General features: G+C 45.8%; 1 protein-coding gene across 4 annotated transcripts; it reads left to right on the top strand.

The window, feature by feature from the left end:
- The first annotated feature begins 10222 nt into the window (after nt 1-10222).
- cabp7b (calcium binding protein 7b) lies at nt 10223-22901 on the top strand. Of its 4 annotated transcripts, none has more exons than XM_089019964.1 (7): nt 10223-10278; nt 11190-11321; nt 12092-12184; nt 18891-19034; nt 19124-19236; nt 19851-19998; nt 20081-22901. In XM_089019964.1, the coding sequence occupies exons 2-7, from the start codon at nt 11270-11272 to the stop codon at nt 20206-20208; spliced, it is 678 nt and encodes a 225-aa protein (XP_088876090.1). In that variant the 5' UTR covers nt 10223-10278; nt 11190-11269; the 3' UTR covers nt 20209-22901. The 4 variants fall into 4 exon arrangements, with proteins under 4 accessions (XP_088876090.1, XP_088876092.1, XP_088876089.1 ...); XM_089019966.1 differs by lacking the exon at nt 10223-10278 and adding an exon at nt 13271-13461 and having other exon boundaries at nt 10920-11321; XM_089019963.1 differs by lacking the exon at nt 10223-10278 and having other exon boundaries at nt 10920-11321.
- Nucleotides 22902-23003: the final 102 nt, after the last annotated feature.

Below are 23003 nucleotides of genomic sequence, written 5' to 3'. Positions count from 1 at the left end.
GTGGTAGTATTTCACCAAGCGACTGCCCATTCCAGTCGGTTGGTTTCTTGCTAAAGTCTGTCTGTTGTGCTCAAAGTTGTGATGCTACGCTTGTGGTGATGAGTCATTCTGTCCCAAAGATATGCCTTGAGGAGAAAATCAGGTCTCCGTTTTGGTTAACGTTACTGCTGTGCGATGCATCGTATTTGAAAACTAATACCGTCGTGCATTCCGTCCGCGTAAGCTCTCAGTCGTACACGAGCGGTCCATCCATCGATGAGAAGGTTTCTTCAGCCGTCATCTGTACAAATCAGATGCATTGCTTTTGCTTTTGCTTGATGAGCCAAGAGGCCTCTGACACCCCTTGTTCAATTCTGTCCAACGTTGAATAGGTCGAAAGAATTAAGAGTAGGTTTACGTTAATGAGCGTTAATCTCAATAACACCAATCTTATTTTGGTAAAGCACAAAGTGCTTCTCGCGAAACATCAGAAAGCATGAATTGAATTGGTTTCAGCTAAAAATGAAATGTCTTTCCAAAACTCACTTTCACGTCAAAATAAAGCCTTCGAGCTCACCTGTTTGGCTACAACGGGATGGCTTGTAGCCTACAACCTATCGATGGCTTTACAAATGCTCAGTAGCCACAACGGTGTATCAAATTGAACGAAAGCCACAAACTTAACTTCTTCACTCTAGCTTTGTCTTTGAGTTTACTTTTGTCAGTAGAGCGCGACCAATCAAATGGGAAAAGGCCGATTGCTTCACAGCTGGTTTGCGGCGCTGCCAAACGCTCGCAACGTCGCAGCCTGAGCCTTGGCCGCCATCACCGCCGCCGCCCTCCACCAGCATCTGCGGCGGTGAATCGGAAAAACGGTGCTAACGTCGTTAGCGTTCCACAACGGATATACCCCCACAATTCTCACGTGATATCTTGCTCTGAATAGTGCGGGTGTGACAACATTGTGGCCTGGCAACATGGCCGCCGTAGAAGCCAATCGACGTCCCACAAAACAAAGTCAATCTTTCACCTCCCCGAGCGAAATCCGTTCCAATTGTCCCGTTTGGTGGAGTTTGGAGCTAGCTTTATAGCTAGCTAGAGAGATATATCGATAACTAACTAGAGCCATAGCTAGCTAGCTAGCGAACTAGAATGATGGCTAGATATTTGCCTTGTCTGCCTCGGATTGCGAGATGAAGGAAACGTCACCGGAGCAAAGATTGATGCAATTGTTTGTATGTCATCAATCTGTGGTGAAAAAGGAAAACGCAAACGCAAGCACCCCCCAGCCGCATCGCTACAAGCCAATGTCCTTGATGCCTTCCTTCCTTTGACCTCAGCGCGGCGCTCTGACGCCAGCGCGTACGGATGTGAGCGCGCGGCTGCGGAATCGATTTGAATCAAGACGGCGTGGGGAAAATGACGTTTGCGCCGCTAAACGGGAGAAAGGCTGGTCAAGGAGAGAGGGCGGCCGTTGCCTGCTTGGCATGCGCGGGGGAGCTTCGAAGATGACACGGCGCCGCCGCATTGCTGCTTTGGATGACATCTGCTCACAGAGAAGAAGAAAAGAGGTCCTGAGGGTGGTGAGCTTTTTTTTTTTTTTACAGGCGCAGGATTACAAAAAAAAAAACCCAAAAAAAACACCCGTAAATCAGCCGCCAGAAAACGTGACAGGCGCTCGTGAAGAAGAATCACGGGCCATTGACTGTGGATAAAACGTGACTTCCTCCTTTGGAAGTTGAGCCTTTGTCTGTCTGTAATTATTCACGGCGAGTGGCGGACCGCGGATGCGCCCGTCACTCGCCTGACAAGTGAGGCCTTTTTAAACGCCGTTCCTGCTTTTTGTTGGATGTGACAAGGCCGCTGTTTTGAGAAGCGTCGCCATGTCACTCATCTCTTCTTTAATTGCTCGCTAAAAAAACTTGGCTGGCACTCATTAAAGTCTGAATGTGGCTATTTATGAATGGCTTAGGCGCTCGTTACAAGCCCTAATGGAGGCGTTTGTGTCATCATCGTAATGTTTTGGAGGTGACCCCTCCCCTTTCCTTCGAAAATCAAGCGAAAAGCATGAAAGAAGTTCATATTGGGATGCCACGGCTATTTGTCGACCTCGGCGTTGTCGCCAGGGCCCCGTCGGCCAAAGCCATGGACAAAAATGTCCATCCGTCCTCCGAAAACACTTTTTCAGGACATCACGCGATGAACGTCGGAAACTCTCGGATTGGATTGAAGGCGCCTTTATTTGTCTCTACGGCCGTCGAGAAATGGATATTTCACAGCAGCAAAGTGATGAAAGTAAGTGGAAAGGAAGAAGTAGAAAAACAAAATACAGGAGCTGCTGTGAAGGCAGCCACTTTCGCGGCGCCATCTTCAAGTCAAAATAACAAAAAACTAAATAACAAATCATGTGACACAACACGAAAGACATTCATTAAAAAAGAGAGGATCAAAGCGTCCTTTTCACCAGTGGCTCAGGGACGCAATGGTGGAGCGCGCACGTCCGCTACAGGCTACGTTTGGAAAGCAACATGAAGCTGTAGGACCCATTGACGTAAAGACAGTGTCCTACGTAAGTCCCTGGAGTGGACATTGTCTGGCAGTGAATGAGTTAACATCAAAACAGCAGCGCCGACCGAAACACACGACAGGGATTCATCCTTCCCGGATTCGGAGACTTAATCCAATTGTACAGCAAAGAATCACACGCGGGTGAAGGAGGCGAAGGGGGCTCGCGGCCTCCTAATACTTTTCATCAACATTACAGCGCTACTAAATACACGCAGACGAGCGAGTCCTTCGATGGTCTGCTTTTGCGATTATGTAACGCCCCATTTGACTCTCTCGGATCCTCAGATGTGTTCATTTCTTGACCTACTTGTCCAAATACGTATTCCCACCACCCAGAGGTCACGGAGGTCACAAACCAAAGTGACAAAGTCAGCTTTATTGTCAAACGTGCTAATATGACAATATGACATACAGCACAAATGAAATTAATGTCCTCTCGGAGCCAGCGTGCAAGACATGCAAGGCACTTATAACGTGGCGAAAAGACATAATTGACTTGTAATTTCTGTATGTAAAGTGAAGTAGTGACGTACATAAAGTGACGTAATGTCGTAATTGCAAAAACAAACAACTAGAAAGGGTTGAAGTGAGGTCTTGCAGAAAAAAAACCAGGCAAGGCAGCGGGTGAGACGCCACGTGGCGCACGTGCTTTGATTATTGTGCTTTCAAGCGATTGCGACCTTCACAAGAACTGGAAGCAAAAACGCCTTCAAAAAAGATTGACAGTATCATTTCCGAGAAATGTGAATACGGCGATACCCGGGCTTACCAAGGCTTCAGCTAACCAACTTTTCACCTTACGAACATTACATTGGCCAGAATATAATCTCGGCATACAAACTAGTTTTGGGGAAAGACCCAAAGCGCCACAATGGCTGGCGGACTCGTCTTTGGCGGAAGAACACCAAAGCGCGCGGCCAAACGCCGTTTTTGGGACCCAAAAAGAGCAAGCTTCCAAAGGTGCTTCTCGGAACGCTCTCCTGATGAACAAAAAAAATGATTGGTCTAGTTTCCGTATGATGCAAAGTCCCTGCGGCGCGGCAGAGGATGGCAATATGTCAGGCAAGGACGTTCCCGACTGCTATTTGTCTCTTCTCACATCCTGTTGATGCGCATCGTCAAATAAAAGAGCACAAAAAAACACAAAAAAAAAAAAGCCCGCTTTGGAGGACAGCGAGCGACTCCACAAGTTGAGCCAGCGGCGCCCACAAAATGGCACCGTCAAACTTTGCTTGCTTGAATTTCCCCGAAGACAATCATTTTCATGAAAAGGGACGAAAGTGCCCCCCCCCCCGCCGTTGAAGGTCCGAATGACCTTTCCCGAATTCCCGTCAGTTCCTGCCGCGGCCGTTGAATTGCCTCCTTTGACTTGCTTTTATTGGGCCCTCGGAGAGCGTTTTGCGTCTCTTTGACCGAAGGAGCTTGAATTGGAAAATGAAGCGTTGTTTGCGTTCAAAGGGCTGCTTCCCGCGCAAGGGCGCGTTTTGTCCGCCTTGGCGCCCCCCCACTCCGCCCCCTTTGGTCTTATCACTCTTCCAGTCAGCCTTGGCCGTCTTCTGACCGGTCAGCCATGTTTGCTTGTGAAGTATTCTGCCGCTGCAAAGATAAAAACGTTTGCCGTGAAAAAAAAGGGTTCGTTTGGGCTGACAGATACACATTTAGTCTTTCTTTTTGGGTGGGCCTGATGCCAATTTTGAGCAGCGCTGAACTCAAAGGAGAAATAACCCATTCATTATGCGAGACTAATAAAGGCAAATCCAATCCAATCCAATTATAGCGAATTATGAATGAACTCATTCGCTGCCATTCCCGAATTTAATCGGGATCTGAAAATATGACGCGGAGCGCCATTCCTGAATTTGTTTTTGGGTTTTACTTGCTTGCCAATAAAGCGCAGGTCAGACCTCTGTTTTTCCCCTTCCGCGAGTTCTTCTTTGAAGGGCAACTTGAAGTGTCTCCAAAGCCATCTGAGAGTTATCTGGGAGCAAAGGGAGCAAAGGGCAGTCGTAACCCCCCCCCCCCCCCCCCCCAAAAGGTGCAAGGTGACCATCTGTTAAGAAAAACCGATCCTGCTGATTCAGGCAAACATTGGCTCGCGGTGCTTTTGTCGGACGGAGGACACAAGAGACTGAAACATGCAAGAGCAGAATTGCTACTACTGTTTTGTTTTTTTGTTTTTTTTTTTGCGGATGCCGCTGGAATGAGCCAAAAATGAGTATTGATCCGCCTTTGTGAGTGGCCACTGGCGAACGTCCTCCATATTGTTCTTACAAAGCTCGGGTTCAAGTTGAAATGCTCCGAAAGGACTCTCCGGTCTTTGGACGGGCAGATTATTCCCCCCGGCTCGTAAATGATACAAATGTCATCGTTTATTCCCGAAGACCTTGAATGGCGTCGATGCTCTCCCGAGGTTTTCAAAAAAGCGCTTTGTGTCTTGCCGTCGTCAAAGCTTTCCAGGATCTTGCCTTGAGACCTTGGCCTTACTCCTTCCGCGGAATCTTTCAGCGGAATTGGAGGAGAGACGGACGGACGGACGGACGGACGGACGGACGGGATGACGATTGGCGAGCCGAGTGCGACGGGCTCGAGTAGACAATGACGGATTGTTCCGGCAACGTAATTCACTTTAGCGCGGGACAACGTCCCCTTGGACCGCCGCTTCCAGCTGAAGGTCGCGCTTCGGGGCCGCAAAGGACTGCGATGGGCGCACACGCGCGTGGCCGCGCGTGTGCGCCCACGCAATCTAGGCCTTTTGTTATGATCCAAATGTTGGTGTAGCATTTAATGAGAAGCCCGGGGGCTCCTTTAAGGCCTTCTAAGACCATTCGAGAGCCTCTCCTGGATGCTCATATTTTATCAGCAGGAATTCAATCTCGCTCCTCGGGAATGCTGGCGATTGTGTGAAGCGCCAAACGGGCCAATACATTTCCTCGCCAAGAATTCCATCAGGGAGCCACGCGATAGCCACGCGATAGCCACGCGATAGCGATAGCGCCCGAGGACGCTCGGCGCCGTTAAGCAAGCTCTCCGCCAGACGGCCTTGGCTTTTCCGCCCGCCCGAAACGACAGCTTCCTTCCGGCAGACACCAATCAAGCATGTGTCTTTTCGCGGCCGCCTCGTGTCCTGATTGACGGTCGGCGCCTTCTCCAAGCCCGCCGCCTTCCGCCGCCTCGCGGACATGTCGGTATATTTGTGCTAATGACCCGCTGGAAAGTCGGGGTGATTGAATGGCGGCTTCAAGTTGCAATGGCATTTTGAACAGCACGCGTCGGTGAGCCACTTGTTTTTCACAAGGGCGACACTTCACACCGATTTAACCTTCCAACGCATTTTAATGAATGTACGCAAGAAAAGGAGCTCCGTATAGCATGACCGAGGGCAGGATGAAAGCTTTCTGGCTTGCTCAGCTCCGGAAACAAGCGACAAACGTGTCAAACCGACATATAAAACACATTGGAAATCACAACACAAAAAATGAATTGTGCCCCCGTCAGAAAGAATGTCCGCTAGCTGGATGCTATCAATAGTAAATGACACCGAAACGAGTGGCAAAAATGTAAAAGTGACATAAAACATCAGAAAGACTCAATATTGTCAATGGAAACATCGTCTCGTTGGCCATAACGTCCGCTAGCTTAATGCTAACAATGGTAAATGACAGAGAACTTGCTCGTGGAAATTGGCTTCTCGTTTCATTTCCGTTCTACGCTGGGAATCAATTTGCTAAGCTTTTGTTTGAGGTCCGCCTGCCGCTTTGGTTTATTACCCCCCATGACTCAAACGTGACACCGTTCGTCTCATCTGACGCGAACGACATTAGCCGTTACTGGAAGGCAGACATTTGCATAATTCGCCTTGTTGCTTATCAGGAGAATGTTGCAATGTTTATGCTTTTGCTGACTGAGATGGAAAAAAACGATCGGAACCGCTGATGGACCGCACCACACGCTATTTTTTTGGTTTGGAGGGGGGTGCGTTCTTGGCGGCCTTTGGAAAAACGAACAATGCTATGCTTTGCCTTTTGTCCACGTTAGCGTTTTGCTACACCTTCAGTTGTTATTCAAGCGCTAAGTAAACCAAAATGGACAGTATTACATTGTATGTGGTCCACCTGCCCCCTTTTCAAGCTCAGATAACTGGAGACCCTTATCATTTAGGAATTAAGTCCTTGTTTCCTGACAAAAGAAGAGAGTCTAAGGTTTGTTATGCCGTATCAAATGTTAATGTAGTCCTAACAGTCAATATTGCGTGGGTGACAATGACAAAAACCCTGGCACTGGAGTGGACACATTTGTGCACGCGGTCTGGCAGTGAATGAGTTAAAAATGAGGATGCTTCCAAGTGCGCGTGTATGTTTGGTGTCTATCCGCAGAAATAATAAGGCAGCCGACATGACACATCACCTCAGTGGCAATGTTGCGATTTAGCGGGAGAGGAGTCGCCTTTAATCCGCCTTAAACGCCTTCGATGAACAACAATACGGGAATTCCATTTGGGATCAAGCATGACATCTGTTTATAATTTCATTTTGGCTTCGCAGCTGCATTTTGTTATGGGTTGATTTTTTTGCATTTGTGTAGCTGCGGTGTTTTGATGATGCAAGGCTCACGTGGCGGTTTGGCGCGCCAATGAAGATGTCGGGGCGCTAAGAGCGAGATTGATGGCGCAGCCGTGATGGAGACGGTCGGCCGCCATTAACGCAGCTCCTTGACGTCCGTTATTGTGCAGGAGGAGTATTGATCTCCTCCTCCGGAGGCGGAGGAGATCAACCTGCCAGATTCATTTCTTTAGGTAATCTGGCCACGTCGCGTCAGCAGCTCGCTTTCCACAAGGCGGCTTGTGGTGTACAAACGCTTTAGCTAAGCAACATTAAATTGGCCAGAATATCATCTCGGCATACAAACTAGTTTTCGGGAAACACACGAATGAGTGATGTGTCGTTCTTAGGATCGGAATCAGGCTGTTTCTCTAATGCAGAGATTGGATTTGCATGGGCTTATCTGACGAGTGCAAGCGTGAAGCCGCAGATAGGATGGAAGCCAACAACGGCGGCTGGCTTCTCGTCATCCGGATGCAGCGACCGAAGCCACCAACAAAAAGGCAAACATGTGACACGACAAACAAAAAAAAGCCTCTTTTTTTCCCTGAAAATAGTCACATTCCAACAGTTCAAGTGACTTGATGAGTTTTCCATTGAATTGATTCTGACTGCGCTTGTTGTTGCGCCAGTCGAGCCTTTTCAATGCTTTGTGTCGGAAACAAGACGTTGATTTCCACAAAAGTTGATTTTGTGCGAGGCAAGGGGTCAATCCAACCAATGAAAAAGCAAAATAAAACAAGGAGTAAAAAAAGGATGTGCATTTTCTGCAACTTTACTGGACGATTGAGCTAAAATACGAATTTGATGGAAGCGGGGATGTCACAGCTCCAACGCACAAGTGCCGCAGTCTCGACTGGAAGTCTGCGGTCCAAATCTAATCGCCGCATTTAAAAAAAAAGGAAAGAAAGGAGGCTCATGTTTTTCTTCTTCCGCCATTGGCTGCTCAAAGCTATAAGTGCACGTGACGCGTATGCTTGTTGGAGTTGAGACGTCATTTGGGTTGACGGATGACTGCGGCTTGACGCCGTTATGGATCTCCGCCTCTGGGTGAACGAACGATAACAACAATTAGAAAGAAAGAAAAGCAACAATCTCAAACACCAAACAATGACACGCAAGGTTAAAAAAGGGACACGTGGAAAATGTACATTTCGCTAGCTTGCCCCAAAGAGGCCTCAAATAGATTCATAATAAATTAGACTAAATAACAAAATAAAGAAAATATTACACATCATATACATACAGGTAACATCCGACTTACGACCGGCTCGAATTACGACCGCCCGTACTTACGACCGTGACCTCCAGACCCTATTTTTAAACCCCATATTTTCAAATAATTCATCTTGTTTTTTAATGTATTTTGTAAACTTGTTATGAACTAAACTTGAATTCCAAAAGGGCCGTGTAGACTTTTTATATCCTCAGCCTCTATTCATCAAAATGGAGTTTGTCACTCCATTGAAAGAACGAATAAAGTTGTTAACTTTCCATCCACTTGTTGAAGTACGTCTCATTTGAAATCCGCTTGTCAAAGCGTCATCTTTCATTTGGACATTTTTCCTGGCAGCAAAACACTGGCACCCTGTCGCCCCTCCCCCCACCACCCACCACTAAATCCTCATCAATCCCACTGGGCGTAACGGGTGCAAGGACCCCCCCCCCCCCCCCCATCCAGCCTGCCAGTCATGAAAAGGGTCATCAGCGACTGGTTGACCTTGGCCATCAAGATGACGCCAGATGAACGCCACGCGGGAAGGAAAAAAAAAAGGTCTGTCGGGAAAACAGAATCCATCTCATGTGTCAACACGGAAAAAATCAATTATTGATGGCGGTGACGGCGGGCAACAAAAAAAAAACAACATAGCCGAACACTAAAACAATCAAAACGGAGTGACTGTTTTCATATTTACCGGCAAAATATGAGTAGACCCGACACACAACACAACACAACAACACAAAACGTTTCGACTTGTCGGCGGAAATCAACGAGCCTAGCGAAACGTCCGAACTTCATTTGCCGCTTTAGACGCGGCGAATCGCCAACAGGTCGCCGATGAGGACGCTTCAATTTTTGTCATTTTCCCTCCAATTCCAGGACCCGCAGAATATTGACTTTTAGGCCTTAATCAACATTCAATACAGCGTTGGAAACCTTAGACTCTCTTCTTTCGTCAGAAAAAAACACATTAATTCCTACGTTATATGGGTCTGGAGTTATCTGAGCTTGAAATGAGGGCGGCTGTCCAAAATACAATGCGACGCATCCATATTGGTTTCTATAGCGCTTTAACAACAGCTGAAGCGGGAACAAAGCGCTAACATGGAAAAAGGGAAATACTGCCCCCTCGTGGAAGGAAAAAAACATTGTCAGAGGCAATGGCCAGCGTTTTATCAGCACCCAAGCATGAAAAAAACAAACCCCAAACAAATGTGTGAATGGCAGTGAATGAGTTAATATGATGACCACGAGCGGCTTTGATGTCCCGCCCCCCCCCCGCCCTTTCCGCCTCAGCGTTTATCTAAGACACCCGACCGACACGCGGCTGATTTCATGGAAATGAAAAGGATGGCAGCCTTTTGAAATGGAAATGGTGGCTGGTGAGGAGTGCTGGTAGTGGTGGTGGGGGGGGTTATGCGGTACAGTTTGATCAGGAATCTGAATGGGAACGGATCGCCCCGGTTGACGCAGTGAAATAAGATTTGCAACACTCGTTTGGTCTTCATCTTTTTGTTGGTCTCAGTAAGCGGTTGGGTGACCCCCATAGCCGCCGCCCCATTGAACCCCCACCCGCTGTGATTAATCATTCATTAGCTTCACAAGTGCGTCAGGATCACCACAGCGATGGACCCCCCCCCCCCCTTCCCGTAAGACCTTGGTAGTACACTGTCAAAAAATAAATGAAAAAAGAATTCAAACACCTAAAAATCTCCCATAAAGCGAAGACCTAACGCTACATCTTGTGCTGAGTTTTTATCACGCGAGCGCTCCTTCTGTTTGTGAGTGAGCGCAAGTGTTGACCCTTGGATGTCTTTTCAGTTGACGCTCGTCGCTGAGGGCCGCCGCCGCCCTCCAAAACAGCCATCAACCAGCGATTCGTCCTCCCGGTTCACCCACCTACCTTGTCGGGTAAGACCGCCTGCCCGCATGTCAAACCAGGGCCTCGTTATGTTTTCATCCGTCAATGGGATGCGCGATGATGTTTCAACATTGAAAAGGCGCGAGGAGACGACATCGCTATTGGACGGCCGGTCCTGGGATGAATAATTCATGGGGGTGCGGCGTTAATGACAAAGCGCGCCGTCTGCCACAGCCGCAGAGAACGGAGGAGATCCATCATCGTGGCTTATTACACGTGTACACTAGTGGACACAATCCCATTCTTTCCTCAAAAATGTCTTCCGGGACAATCAATAGTTCCAACCGCCGCCTTCTTGCAAAATGAAACATCAAGAAAAGAACATGCAGCTCTCCTCGTTTATTGCACCTTGTTAAAAAAAATTTATATTTATAATTGTATTTTATTTGTTGCATTGTGTTTTGCTAGCTAATAGATAATAATAATAACTAATAGATAGCTAGCGAACCAGCGAGATAGCAAATAGATAGCAACATAGACTCCTATGCTTCGTTGTCCTTTTAAAATAAACTAACAACGCAAAGAGGATGTGTGCTCTTGAATTCAACAAAGTGACGAGTTCGCCTTGACAGGAAACGGTGTCGCTAAACCAGGAAGTTCATCCCATTCCTACCTAGCCCTCATACTTTTGTCCAGATCCGTATTTTATCGCAGAACGTAATAGATAAACATTTACTGTAACGCAGGTCATGTAAAAGTGGACTTTGTCTTGAAGCTATTAGCAACGCGCTCACGTCTTCCGTAGCCCGTTGCGGTGACCTGGTACTTTCTGTTAGCAAATAGCCCTTCGCTCTATTACCAACACGATCAATAATGACAAATGAAAAAGCTCGATGTTGCAATGTTTAGATGTCAGTACAGCTGATGGGATTTTTCTTTTGCTATTTATTTCTTTATTTAGGTTGGGCGCCATCAACCCTGTTTCCGCACTGTTGGCTTCAAGGGTTCCATTGCGTTTGGTGCAGATTGTTTGTTTTGAAAATGACCCACCAGATCCCGCCCAACACGCTTCCCCGTGGATCGAATAATCCAGGTGCGTATCGTCGTATGAATGGCAACGTCTCCCTACCGAAAGCCGCCACTGGCGTGTTTTAACTCCACACTCAAATAGTCGCGATGTAATGAGGTCCACGACGAGCTCATTAACTTCACACGCATGAGCTAAAGAAGAAGAAGCCATTTTGGGTCACTGCCATTTTCTTTTTCCGTCATTTGAATCGATGTTCCAGTCGGGCATAGAATGAAAACAGAGCCGTCCGGTCCATTGATGTTGCTTTTCCCGACCTCATTAGAAAACTGACTCAAGTTTAGTTTGCGAGCACGCTGCTGACTAAAATGAGCCGTTAGTGCGTGCGACCTCCTAGCGTTCAGGTCCATCGCCTCGACGGCATATTGCGCCCCTCGGGCTTCATTTGATTTGGATTGGATGTATGATGGATGAGCCTTTGTACGGGGCGTCGCACCCCCCGCCGTCTGCTGCCTTCCCTTGAGGCTTTGGCGGGGGAGTTTACCTTTTCCCACCGCTGGAATCTTCATGAACTCTACTGCGAATGACGACTGAGAGAGGACGTGCACGGTGAAGATTTTCGTGGACTGGAAAATGTAACCCAAAAATAAAATGTCCGCCTCTATTTGTGAGTGTTTGTACATCCGTTTGTGCGTGTCAGAATCAGAAAACTTTTATTCGTCCCGCGATGGGGAAATTTGCAGTCCACAGCAGCAAATTGAAAGGGTGAAAGGACAGAAAACAAGATATTCTAAGCATAACAAAATAAAAATATCAACTGTATGTGTCTGCCCTAGAACGTTCTTCTTGCTTCTTTTCGCTACAAACTTTGACCAGATTGGACCCAAAGTTTCTGGAAAGAAACGACGACAGACGACAACGGAGAGCAGGTAAGCGCAGACTTTGTTTTTGAATCAAAATGCTAATTTGCTTCGGTGCCGCAAATCCTTTCAGTTGTTGGGCTTTCAATGAAACGAGTCATGCACACGTCCTCACTCCCACGCTTGAAAAGTAATTTTCCGAGGAAATATGAAAACATAGAAACATACCATTTATGAGTGTGTTTCAAATGTCCATTCGTCAAGAGATTGAACATGATGTCCAATGAGAAACAAGCTAAAAGCGCGAATGCATAATCACACCGTCCCCCAATCGGGACTCCGCTCGTAAAATTAAAATAATAACAATAATAAAAACATAATGGCAGCACAAATCATTAGCGGGGGTCAAACAGACATCATGAAAAGGTTACTCATTAAAAACTGGATGAGATTAGCTTAAAAAGCGGCGGTGTTATGCTAGCATGTGGGTAGTTAGCTAACTAGATAGGTAGGATGTTATGTTTGCTAGTTATGTTGGTTAGTTGCTAAGGTAGTTTGACACAATACCTTGCTAAATAGCAATATTTATTTATCTATCTGTTTGTTGGTCAGTCTCTCGGTTGGTATTTGTCGGTCGGTCTGTCCGTCGATTGGTCCGTCCGTCCGTCCGTCCGTTGGTCGGTCGGTCGCTTTGTTTTTGTCAAAAAGAGTTTGTAAACACTCGTGTGTCATTGTAGGTGTGCGTCCATACACATGTATGTGGTTTAGTGCGTGAATGTGTGTGGAAGTGTGTTTGTAAATGTGTGTTTTGTGGATATCAAGCTGCGTGTTTGTGTGTGTGTGTGTGTAGAGAGAGAGAGAGAGAGAGAGAGAGAGAGAGAGAGAGAGAGAGAGAGAGGGGGTGGCACTCTGAAATGTAGTGAGAGTGTGTGCGGAGAAGGAAATCCAGGAATCCCTGGAAACGTCTCAAGATGCTCCTTGCTTCCTTGCTTCCTCTCTTGTGAATCGTCGGCGTGAGCATTTGAAGGCGCGTTGATGCCGCAGCAGCGACACGCAAAGTAGTTGTCACGCCAGCAAAACACCACAATGTGAGCCTCTTCTAGGATTCTTTTTCCTCCCTCGTCGTTTTTTCTTTGTCTTTGTTTGTCGGTGAAGAGTTCGGGCGGAGGAAGAAGCGCTTTGGGCTGCATGAGGATCTTCAGCCGGCGGTCCGCTCGCTCTCCTCCGCCACGCAGAGATGCCGGTGCGCGCCGTCACCACCAGGTTTATGTACAAGGGGCTTTGCACCGTGCCGGATGTTCTCACCCGCCGGACGCCCGTCAGTCTCCCCGAGGACGAGCTGGAGGGTGAGTGGCCAATATTATTCGGAGTCGGGATCTGAAGCGGTCAAGGTTGAGGACGGATACTTTGGCTACTCCGCGACGGTTTGCCAGCGGAAGGGGGGGTCGGTCTGGAACCAGGGTCCCGCCCGCCCCAGGGTCCCGCCCACCCCAGGGTCCCGCCCACCCTGGCGCCAGGTGACCATTTTAACCGCTTGGCCCTGACTGCCCTTGTCAACCTGTTGACGTCAACTCATTGAACATGAGCAACAGGCTCTTTCGGAAGCACTTTTGCAACCGCATTAACTTTGTTCTTGGGTTCTGCGTTGGCGATCCGTTTTTCTTCAGGTGAGGGCTCGCTTAAGTCATAGTGGGAGGACAAATTGAAAAATCGTCAAGTAATTTAGACGACCACAAATACTTGCTTCCCTTTGCCCTTATTGTAGTTGTTTGGGCTGTTGATTGACAGCAAAAAGAAATAAATACTTTAGTTATTCATTTATTTATTTACGTACTTATTTATTTATTTATCTAGCTGGGCATTTATTTCATTTATTATTTTATTTATTTGTCCATGTGTATGTATTGTTTGTTTATTTACCAAGCCATTTATTTATTTTTTTATTCATTTATTTGTTCATTCAGCCATTTGTTTATTTCCTTATTTATTTATGGTTCCAGTTGGTCATTTATTTATTTCTGTATTAATTTATGTATGTATGTATTTATTCATTCATCCAGCCATTTGCATATACGTACATATGATATATATATATATAGTATGTCTTTATTTATTCATTCATGTCTTTATTTATGCAGCATATATTTATGTATTTATTTATGTATTTGAATGGTTGTAATAATGTTGCCGATGTTCACCCGCTGTTTGAATGTCGTCTTGTTGACTTGACCAAGCAGAACTTTGCGATTGTGTTTGAAAGTTTGTCATTCCCCTGAATGACAAACGGCTGCTCGTCCGTCCGTCCGTCCGTCCGTCCGTCCGTCACATGACTTAGTGAAAGCAAATTGTTTGTATGGCTTGCACTTTTTGCGCTTTGGATTTCTTCATTTGGTCAAATATAATGTTGACTGTGATCACATATTGAGTGCGGTCCTTTCATATGTATTGGGACGCCGCCGTGTGACATGAGCAAGCGTGGATGTACGTACATAGTAAGTAAGGAAGTCTGTCATCGTATGTATGGACGCCACGTCCCCCTGAGCTGTGAACTCGTGCCTCTTGCTCATGAATACAGACGCGTATAGAATAGTTGGTGGCTGGTGCCATTTAACTCCGCTCCTCTATAATGTTAATGCACTGTGATGATAGGTCACCGCATAGACCACTGGGGGCCTCACGCCCCCCCCCCCACCCCGCCCTTCCCACCACCACCAAAAAAGTGAAGCAAATTGTAAGGTTTTGTGTATGTTTCATCATCAGATGGATTCGTTTTAAATTCACTTCCTCTCTGCCACAGGTGTAATAGATTTGTTTTTTGGAAGGTGGGGGGGGGGGGGGGGTGATTTTTTTTTTTCCCTAACTTTAATGCATTGTGTTTTTTTTAATGGCGACTGTCCAGAAAGGAGCAATGCGGTAACGTTTGTACGACAATTCTTCTTTCCGGAGTGAAGGAGAAAGTGCAGATGGCGACGATTTTTGGAGAGAAGCCAGCAGACAGCGGTGGGAAGGAGGGTTTGGTGGGGGAATGGAACTGACCTGAAATCAAATTGATCCTTTGGATGCGGAAGGCTTTTGCGTTGCTTCTTTTTCTCGTTCTTGCGTCGGTCGGCGTTCAATGACATCTGCACCTGTGCAGTAGCGACGACACGCGTTCGCCGCAAGGGGCGAAGCAGGCGGTTTTAGGCAATCGTATTGACAATTGATCATTTGGATGATGAAAAAGTCCAAACGGCACCGGGGACTTTGGAACCTTCATCCGAACCTTCATCCGAGAGCCCTTTTGTGGGATTTAGTGATGAACGCTTCCATTTGGTGCAACGCCAAGGATTGAGAGGATACGTCATGACAAATGAGAGAGTCTGTCTCAGCCCCAAACACTTTGATCAGGCTTTCATTTGAATGTTCCACCCGCTTTAATTATTCCCCCCTAATTAATTTCTCGTTATAAATGCACCAAGGCATATGGCCCACGCATCCAGATGGGCCTTACGCGGCACTATTTTTAGGAGACCACCACTGTGAAACTGCACACAAGCACACTTTTTCTACAGAGCATACAAAGCAACTGCAGAATGTGGGTTAGTGGCACAAAAAAAACAATATATATGTATATGTATATTTTTAAAATAAACACATTTTCCTTCTAAAAATAAGTATTTCAGCCACCAAAAGCTAGCTATCATTGGCTATCTCGCTAGCTGGCTAGCTATTTGAGTCAGGAAACATATTAGCTATCTAGCTATCTTTTAGTTGTCAAGCTATCTATTAGCTAGCTAGCTTTCTATCTATTTGAGTTATTCAGGGTTGAGTGAACGCTGGCGCGTATGGCTGCCGCTGCTCACCCACAAAAAAACTGATCCTGTGACTGTAAAGTGGCCTCGGGAGTTTTGAAAGGCGCTTATAAATGAAATGTGCTTCTTTTCTTCCTCTTTTGTACTTCCCCGGCAGTCTTGATGCCTTATGGTGAAATACTGCCTCCCACAGGTCAACCGGGGCATGACCACAAACACCAGCCCAATAAACACACACTTGGCCGTTTGTGCGTCTCTCGCATCGGAAATAAGCAAATCAATGAATCTGTGGAGGTGTTGAAACTCGGAGTGTCCGTCGCTTAAAGAAAGGATGCGAAAGCCTGCGGGCGCAATAAGTCAGCCACCATGAATCAGACCTGAAAGCTCTTAATGGACGACTGCTGTCCGGGTTATTGGAGCAGATGCCGGGCCAAATAGGGCCACTTGCCGTGCCAAAATCTAGCGCTGCTGTCCTCAAACCCATAAACAACAAGCTGCGTTGTAATAGGAGACTCCATTTTGAAGTGGGGGGCGTGTGAAAAGAAAACAAAAAACATGTACAGTATGTGTATATACAGTGTGTATTCATGCTAGTCTAACTAGCTTAATGCTAGCTTGACTAATAGCAACGATGTTCTGTCACTCATAGAACTTAAAACGTTTGATAAACGATACAACTGACTTTCACAAAATGATGAAAATGATCTTTGTTAGCTACCCAAGCAGCAAAATGATATATTTGGAACGCTTATTAGGTGTTTTTGTTGTGGTTTTATTGTGTCCACACACACACACACACAAAGCAGAAAGCACATATTAAAATGACACATTTTGAATGTCTAATGTTATTTATCTATTTTTTGAGTCCTAATGTTCACACACACACACACACACACACACACACACACACAGAACAGTCAAGAGTCAGCCATGGGAGCAAACGATACAGTGGACAGATTTTGCTTTTTTTCCAACATTTTCTTAAAGAGCCAGAAAAGGAAAGTGCCGTTTCCGTGGTGACAAGCGCCATATTAGCTCATGAACGGTCGTCAAAGTCCGGGAGAAAATGAGGCTCGTTGGCTGCGTCCTTCATTGAGTGACATCATGCATTTTTGTTGTTTTCTTTCCCTCCCGAAGGCCGGAAAAAGGTGACATTTCCGGTTTTAGTGTAAGCGACCTTGGCAGGTGTTGACACGAAGCGTGACAGTGAGTGAACTTTGGTGGTCCGCTTTCCCGTCCCAAATGTCAGCTGTGGAAGGTCAAAAGCCTTTCAAGTCCTGGTTGACTGTAGATGTCAGCTGCCGCGACCCCCCCCCCCCCCCCCTTAGCTTGAAGGGGTGACAAATAAAAGCACTCAGACGCAAGTTAGCGCCATAAATAAGCTCAAACAAAGCGTGTTGGCTTTGCAGGATGTTCTCAACACCATCAATCCGCTGGGAAATTGCCAGTAAATATTTGACTTTCTTATGAATAACAAAGTGTGATAAATGACCTGCGCCGCCGCTTCTGCTTCTGCTGCGGCGGCGGCGGCTTTGGGGAGCAAAACCAAATATTGCGTGAATGGATGATGACATTGTTTTGGATTGGATTGGATTTGCCTCTATTAGTCTCGGGGTGGAGAAATTAACATTTCACAGCAGCAAAGTGATGAAAGGAATGAAAGTAGAAAAACAAAATACATGAGCTGCTGAAAAGGCAGCCACTCTCGGGGCGCCGTCTTGAAGTCAAAAGAACAAAAAAGACTAAATAACAAATAATATGACAGCATAGAGACAATATGACAAAACAAACATCTATACATCTATATATCTATATATCTTTTACATCTATAGCTTTGCAGATAGTGAAACAGAGCCCTAAATCAAAGGTGTAGACGCACGGCAATACGAAAAGAAACTTTGCAAGCCACCTCAAACTTGCTTCAAAAGAAATGGGAATGGATTCTTTATCCCCTGTGAGGAACATTTCATGAACATGACTGAAGACGGTTGAAGCGGATTGTGATCTCAGTGCTTATCTTTTCACAAAATGGCGTCCATTTCAATTGGGATTGCTGTGCGTGAGTGTCGCGGCGCATTGCAAATGTTTTTTCCCCATTTCCTCTCCAAATTCTTCCCGTTTTATTTGTCATTGTGTCCTGTGCCCTGGCGTCCGCCGACCCTGCTCCGTCGCTCTAAATGACAGCGGTCCAATCGGCGTCTGTCGGCGGTTGCGGGCCAAACTCCTCCCCCGTCCGTCGTTTCCCCGGTGTCCCTCCTAATTAGTCTGAGTGTGTTGGCTACCCTTGTTTTCCATCCTTTTGTCCTTCTGTTGTTCTTTTGACGTTCGCCTTTATTGTCCCCGCTAGCTTAGCATTAGCATTTACAGCTTCAAAAGCAAGATCTTCGAAAGGAAATCCGCAAGGAAACACAATTGCATGCATACTGTTGTCTGTTTCAGGAAGCTATTGTACATTCCGCTTTCAGCTATTTTCTTCAATATTCATTCTCTCTCTCCCCCCCCCCCCCCCCCCCCCAAAAAAAAAAAAAAAAAAAACAATCCGGCAGGCGCCACCGAGCTTGCTGAGTGGATTTATGTTGTTACTGGCACTAGGTCATGACATTGAATCAAGAGCGGCGCTCAAAGGAGATAACAACACTCCAGCCAGCCGTAATTTAGACCGATAGATGCACTTGTGTATATTTATATACACATACGTGTGTGTGTGTGTGTGTGTGTGCGCGAGCAGATGGAATAAGCCTGTGAGTAATGTTGCTTGTTTGTTGTTCTATTAGACGGAGTCTAATTGTACGTGACGTGTGTTAAAGTCGCCGTTGTTTGATGGCGTCCAATGAGCGAGCATTCCATTCCACTTGTCGTTAGCCTGTCGAAGGCGAATCCCGGGATGCTTCGGCAATACAATCCTGAAGAATACATCGTTTTATTGTTTGCTTTGAACACATTGTTGCTTGTTTGTTTTTGTTGTTGTTTTCTTTTTTGATCAGAAATCCGAGAGGCGTTCAAAGTGTTTGATCGAGACGGCAACGGCTTCATCTCCAAACAGGAGCTGGGCATGGCCATGCGTTCCTTGGGCTACATGCCGAACGAGGTGGAGCTGGAGGTCATCATCCAGAGACTCGACATGGACGGTGAGGCTGGCTCGCCGGCACTGCTTAGAAGACGGCGTGGAGATACTACGTGTCATGTCATGTCATGTCATGTCCGCGCGTGGTCTCAGGTGACGGTCAGGTGGACTTTGACGAATTTGTCACCTTGCTGGGTCCCAAGCTGTCTGCGGCCGGAATGCCGGATAAGTTCCACGGAGCAGACTTTGATTCCGTCTTCTGGAAGGTCAGTCAAGTGCACAACAAGAAACCAAAGGCGAGCTTACGTCCTGATCACCAAATCGGGGCTTTGGGGAAATCATTTGCCAATCAAAATGTGGGTGGAGACTAATAAAGGCATATCCAATCCAATCCAACTCATTCACTGCCATTCCCAAATTTGTTTTGTCTTGCGTGGCCATAAAGCGCCGGGCAGACCTACGGTCATCAGAATCGGAATCATCTTTATTGCCAAGTATGTAGAACACACAAGGAATTTGTTTCCGGTAGAACACGCTGCACTAGTATCGTCGTCCAAAAAAACTGCTAAGTGGCACGATACACTTCCATTCTGATTTGTGTTTCCCTTCTATGAGGGGGCAGCATTTGCCTTTTGTACGGCCACCCCCATTTCAAGCTCAGATCACTCCAGACCCATATCATTTAGGAATCTGATATAGGAAGAGGTTTCTTACGCTACATTGAATGTTGATGTCGTGGGTCTGTCTGGCAATTGGAGTGACAATGACAAAGACCCTGGCACTGGAGTGGACACATTTTTCCACATCGTCTGGCAGTGAATAAGTTAAAACAAACAAAAAAAGTACTACTAATGAAATATGTTTCGGCGCGTGCAATCAGTGCGACATGCAGAAGCTAACAGTGGACGAGCTGAAACGCCTTCTGTACGACACCTTCCGGGATCACCTGACCATGAAAGACATCGAGAATATCATCATGACGGAAGAAAACCACCTCAACGGCCCCGAGTCGCACGTGGACATTGACAGTGCGTACGCACACGTACGCATTGGTACTCCCTTTTACTTTCACGATAAAAATGGTTGAAAAAGATCTGGATGTTCCCACAGCGAGCCCCACGCAACAGGAGAAGCACACGTGCGTGCGCAAGAGCCTGATCTGTGCCTTCGCCATCGCGTTCATCATCAGCGTCATGCTCATCGCCGCCAATCAAATGCTGCGCAGAGGAATGAAGTAGCTACACCGCCCGTCGACCAAATCTTCTTTCTTCACATTTTCACCAGCTTGTGCAATCGAACCGACGATGTCGCTCGAATAGTGTCTCGATAATCAATAGTGCGCCGCTTCAGAAGCTCGGATTCCCTGCTTGCCCAATTGCCGACCGAGTTGTCGTCGGCGCTTTCTAACAGTGGCAGGCCGTGGATGTCATCGCTAGGCCTTCAGTAGTGCTACGTCTGAATCAATCCAGACTGGAAAAAAATGTCCACGACGGGGGAAAGAAAAGTCACAAAAGGAAGCGGAAAGACAATTTGGAATTATTTCACATGAATTCACGGACAACGTATAATGAAGTATCGTTAGTCCGTGATTTGATATTTTTAGGCCAGCGGAGACGGCTTTGCAGGCCTTGACGGTCCGCCGCCGCTGCTTTCTTTTTTCAACAAGCCCTTTCAACGCAATATTTTCATCATGTCATCCTCGAAACGAAAGAAAATGAAAATCCAAGGCAAGAAAACTGTGCAATATCACCGACGCGGATTGCAATGAAACAGCAACCCAAGCGCTGTGTGTGGATGTGTGTGCGCGCAGGCGTGTGCGTCAGACAACTTATGCAACGGCATCAAAGCGAACTTTGGTGTTCCCATCATTTATTTCTCCATGTGAACTCGTGAAAGATTATTTATTGACATATCATGGACGGAAAATGACTTCATGTATGCCACGCTTATATTTTCCTACTGGAGAAAGTAGCTCTGAGGCAGATTATTTTATAACAAAAATAAATACATAAATAATGAACAAAAAAAGGGAAATGCAGGAGATCATTGGGAAAAAAAAATGTTTTTTTTTTTTTTTTTTTTTTAAAAGCTGTTTTTGTGATACTCTTGAAATCCAGCTTGAGCTCCATCTTCTAGTATGTCCATTTTCTTATCACAAATAAGACAATTTTGTGCCACAAATAATAATAATAATACATTTCATTTATAAGCGCCTTTCAATACTCTCAAGGTCACTTTACAGTCACAGCGTAGTAATTAAAATACAGGTAACATCCGACTTACGACCAAACGGTCGTAAGTCGAAATCCATTCAAAATGTTGAATAGAGACTAAATGACTTGCAAACTCCCCCGTCTGGTGCCATCACACGGTCGATTGCTGCGCGAGAGTGAGATGCCGGATGGCTAGCTGGCCAAAATTGTTGAACGCGCTGCCGGCCTGCTAGCGCGTTGCAGTGCCAGGCGGGGAATTAAAATGTTAAAAGTGGACGTCGTGGTCCTAAGTCGGATGTTACCTGTCGATAGAAAGCGAGCTAGCTGGCTAATAGATAGCTAAAAGATAGCAAACTAGATAACTATATAGCGAATAGCTAGCTAGCTAGATAGATAGCCAGCCACCTAGATAGCAAATAGATATCTATGCTATTTAGCATGATATATTTGGCTGAACGTTTTGGTGTCTGAAGATGCAACTTGAATTTTAAATGTTTAAAAATATGTCTGAAGAACTGAACGGCTCCGTTCTAATGACATCACCATTTTTTTCATGCTTGGTGACAAGTGACACAGAAGGACCAAACGCGCGCTAAAGAAAAACCACGGCAAAGAATATTCTAGTAGATGGACCTCAAGTTTGAGATCAGGGATACGGATGAAAATCACAAAGGTTTTCCAGCTGTGATGTCATACGACCATCATGCACTTTTCAGACTTGAATCGCTGTTTTTTTTTCTTCTCCTCCTCCCACCGCCCGTCTTAGTTTGAATTTCAACTTGCAATAAATACGTAAATGTACATAGGATGATAAAAGTTGATGGACGTTAACATGCCATTCGCCATTACCTCCTCGTGAAGACATATCATGTAAAGTAGCAGCTTTGATGTGAAGGTATATACACAATCATCGTGATTGTAGCAAAAGATATTATTCTGAATGTTGACGTGTAGTTATAAATATATATATATATATATATATTATTTTTTTTGGGTGGGGTGTGATGAAATTGTTCCTTAAAAAGGTGGATGTATCATTTGTCAGGTGCCTTTGGGTCAAAAAAATGTCATATTTAATGTGAAAAGTGTGGCGCACTTTAAAAAAATGGTAGTTTTAATGCTGGATCTATTGCAAAATTATCAGCAATATATGAATGTGTGAGAAAGTGTGTTTGTTCCGACGTATTTGTGTTAAATTGTCCGTATCTGATGTTATGTATCTTCTGTCTGAATGCACGACATCCATGTTAAAAAAAACCAAACATTAAAATAGACCATGTGATGACATTTTTATGTGTTGCTCTGATTGGTTAAAAGACGTTTAATCGGTTGCCCAATCAGCACAAAGAAAAAACAATGCCCTGAATGTCTTTCCCATATTGTATACAGTTATTATAGAGAGAAACCTCTTCTTTTATAATAATAATAATCCATATCTAAGCGCCTTTCAAAACTCTCAAGGTCACTTTACTGTCACAGGATAAGTTTTTCTGTGGGTGAGCAGCGGCAGCCACACACGCTAGCGTTCACTCAATTCGGAAGTAACACGGCTCGAAAGCTAGCTAATAGATAGATAACAGAGGGCTGGCGAGGCCTTCACTCAACCCTGAAGTAACTCAGATAGAAAGCTAGCTAGATAATAGACAGCTAATAGATAGCTAAATAACTCGGGGAGAAAGCTAGCTAGATAATAGATAGCTAACAGATAGCTAGCTCGGCCTTCACTCAACCTTTTGTGATGTCATGTAGGGAAAGGTGCGCGTCTGCTACAAGCTAAATGTTGAAAACAAACACAAAGCTGACGTAAAGATATTGTCTCA

The sequence above is a fragment of the Hippocampus bargibanti genome, linkage group LG18 (genome assembly GCF_051943395.1).
Source record: "Hippocampus bargibanti isolate YZ-2025 linkage group LG18, ASM5194339v1, whole genome shotgun sequence".
Lineage (NCBI taxonomy): Eukaryota > Metazoa > Chordata > Actinopteri > Syngnathiformes > Syngnathidae > Hippocampus > Hippocampus bargibanti.
Note: the sequence above shows the minus strand (reverse complement) of the source record. Positions and strands in the feature narration are given on the sequence as shown.

Excerpts from the sequence above, each read along its gene's own strand:
- cabp7b (XM_089019963.1), top strand. The coding sequence starts at position 11,138 with ATGTCAGTACAGCTGATGGGATTTTTCTTTTGCTATTTATTTCTTTAT. Across the intron at positions 12,185-18,890 it reads CAGACGACAACGGAGAGCAG|AAATCCGAGAGGCGTTCAAA; the intron begins GTAAGCGCAGAC and ends TTTTTTGATCAG. Across the intron at positions 19,999-20,080 it reads GTCGCACGTGGACATTGACA|CGAGCCCCACGCAACAGGAG; the intron begins GTGCGTACGCAC and ends ATGTTCCCACAG.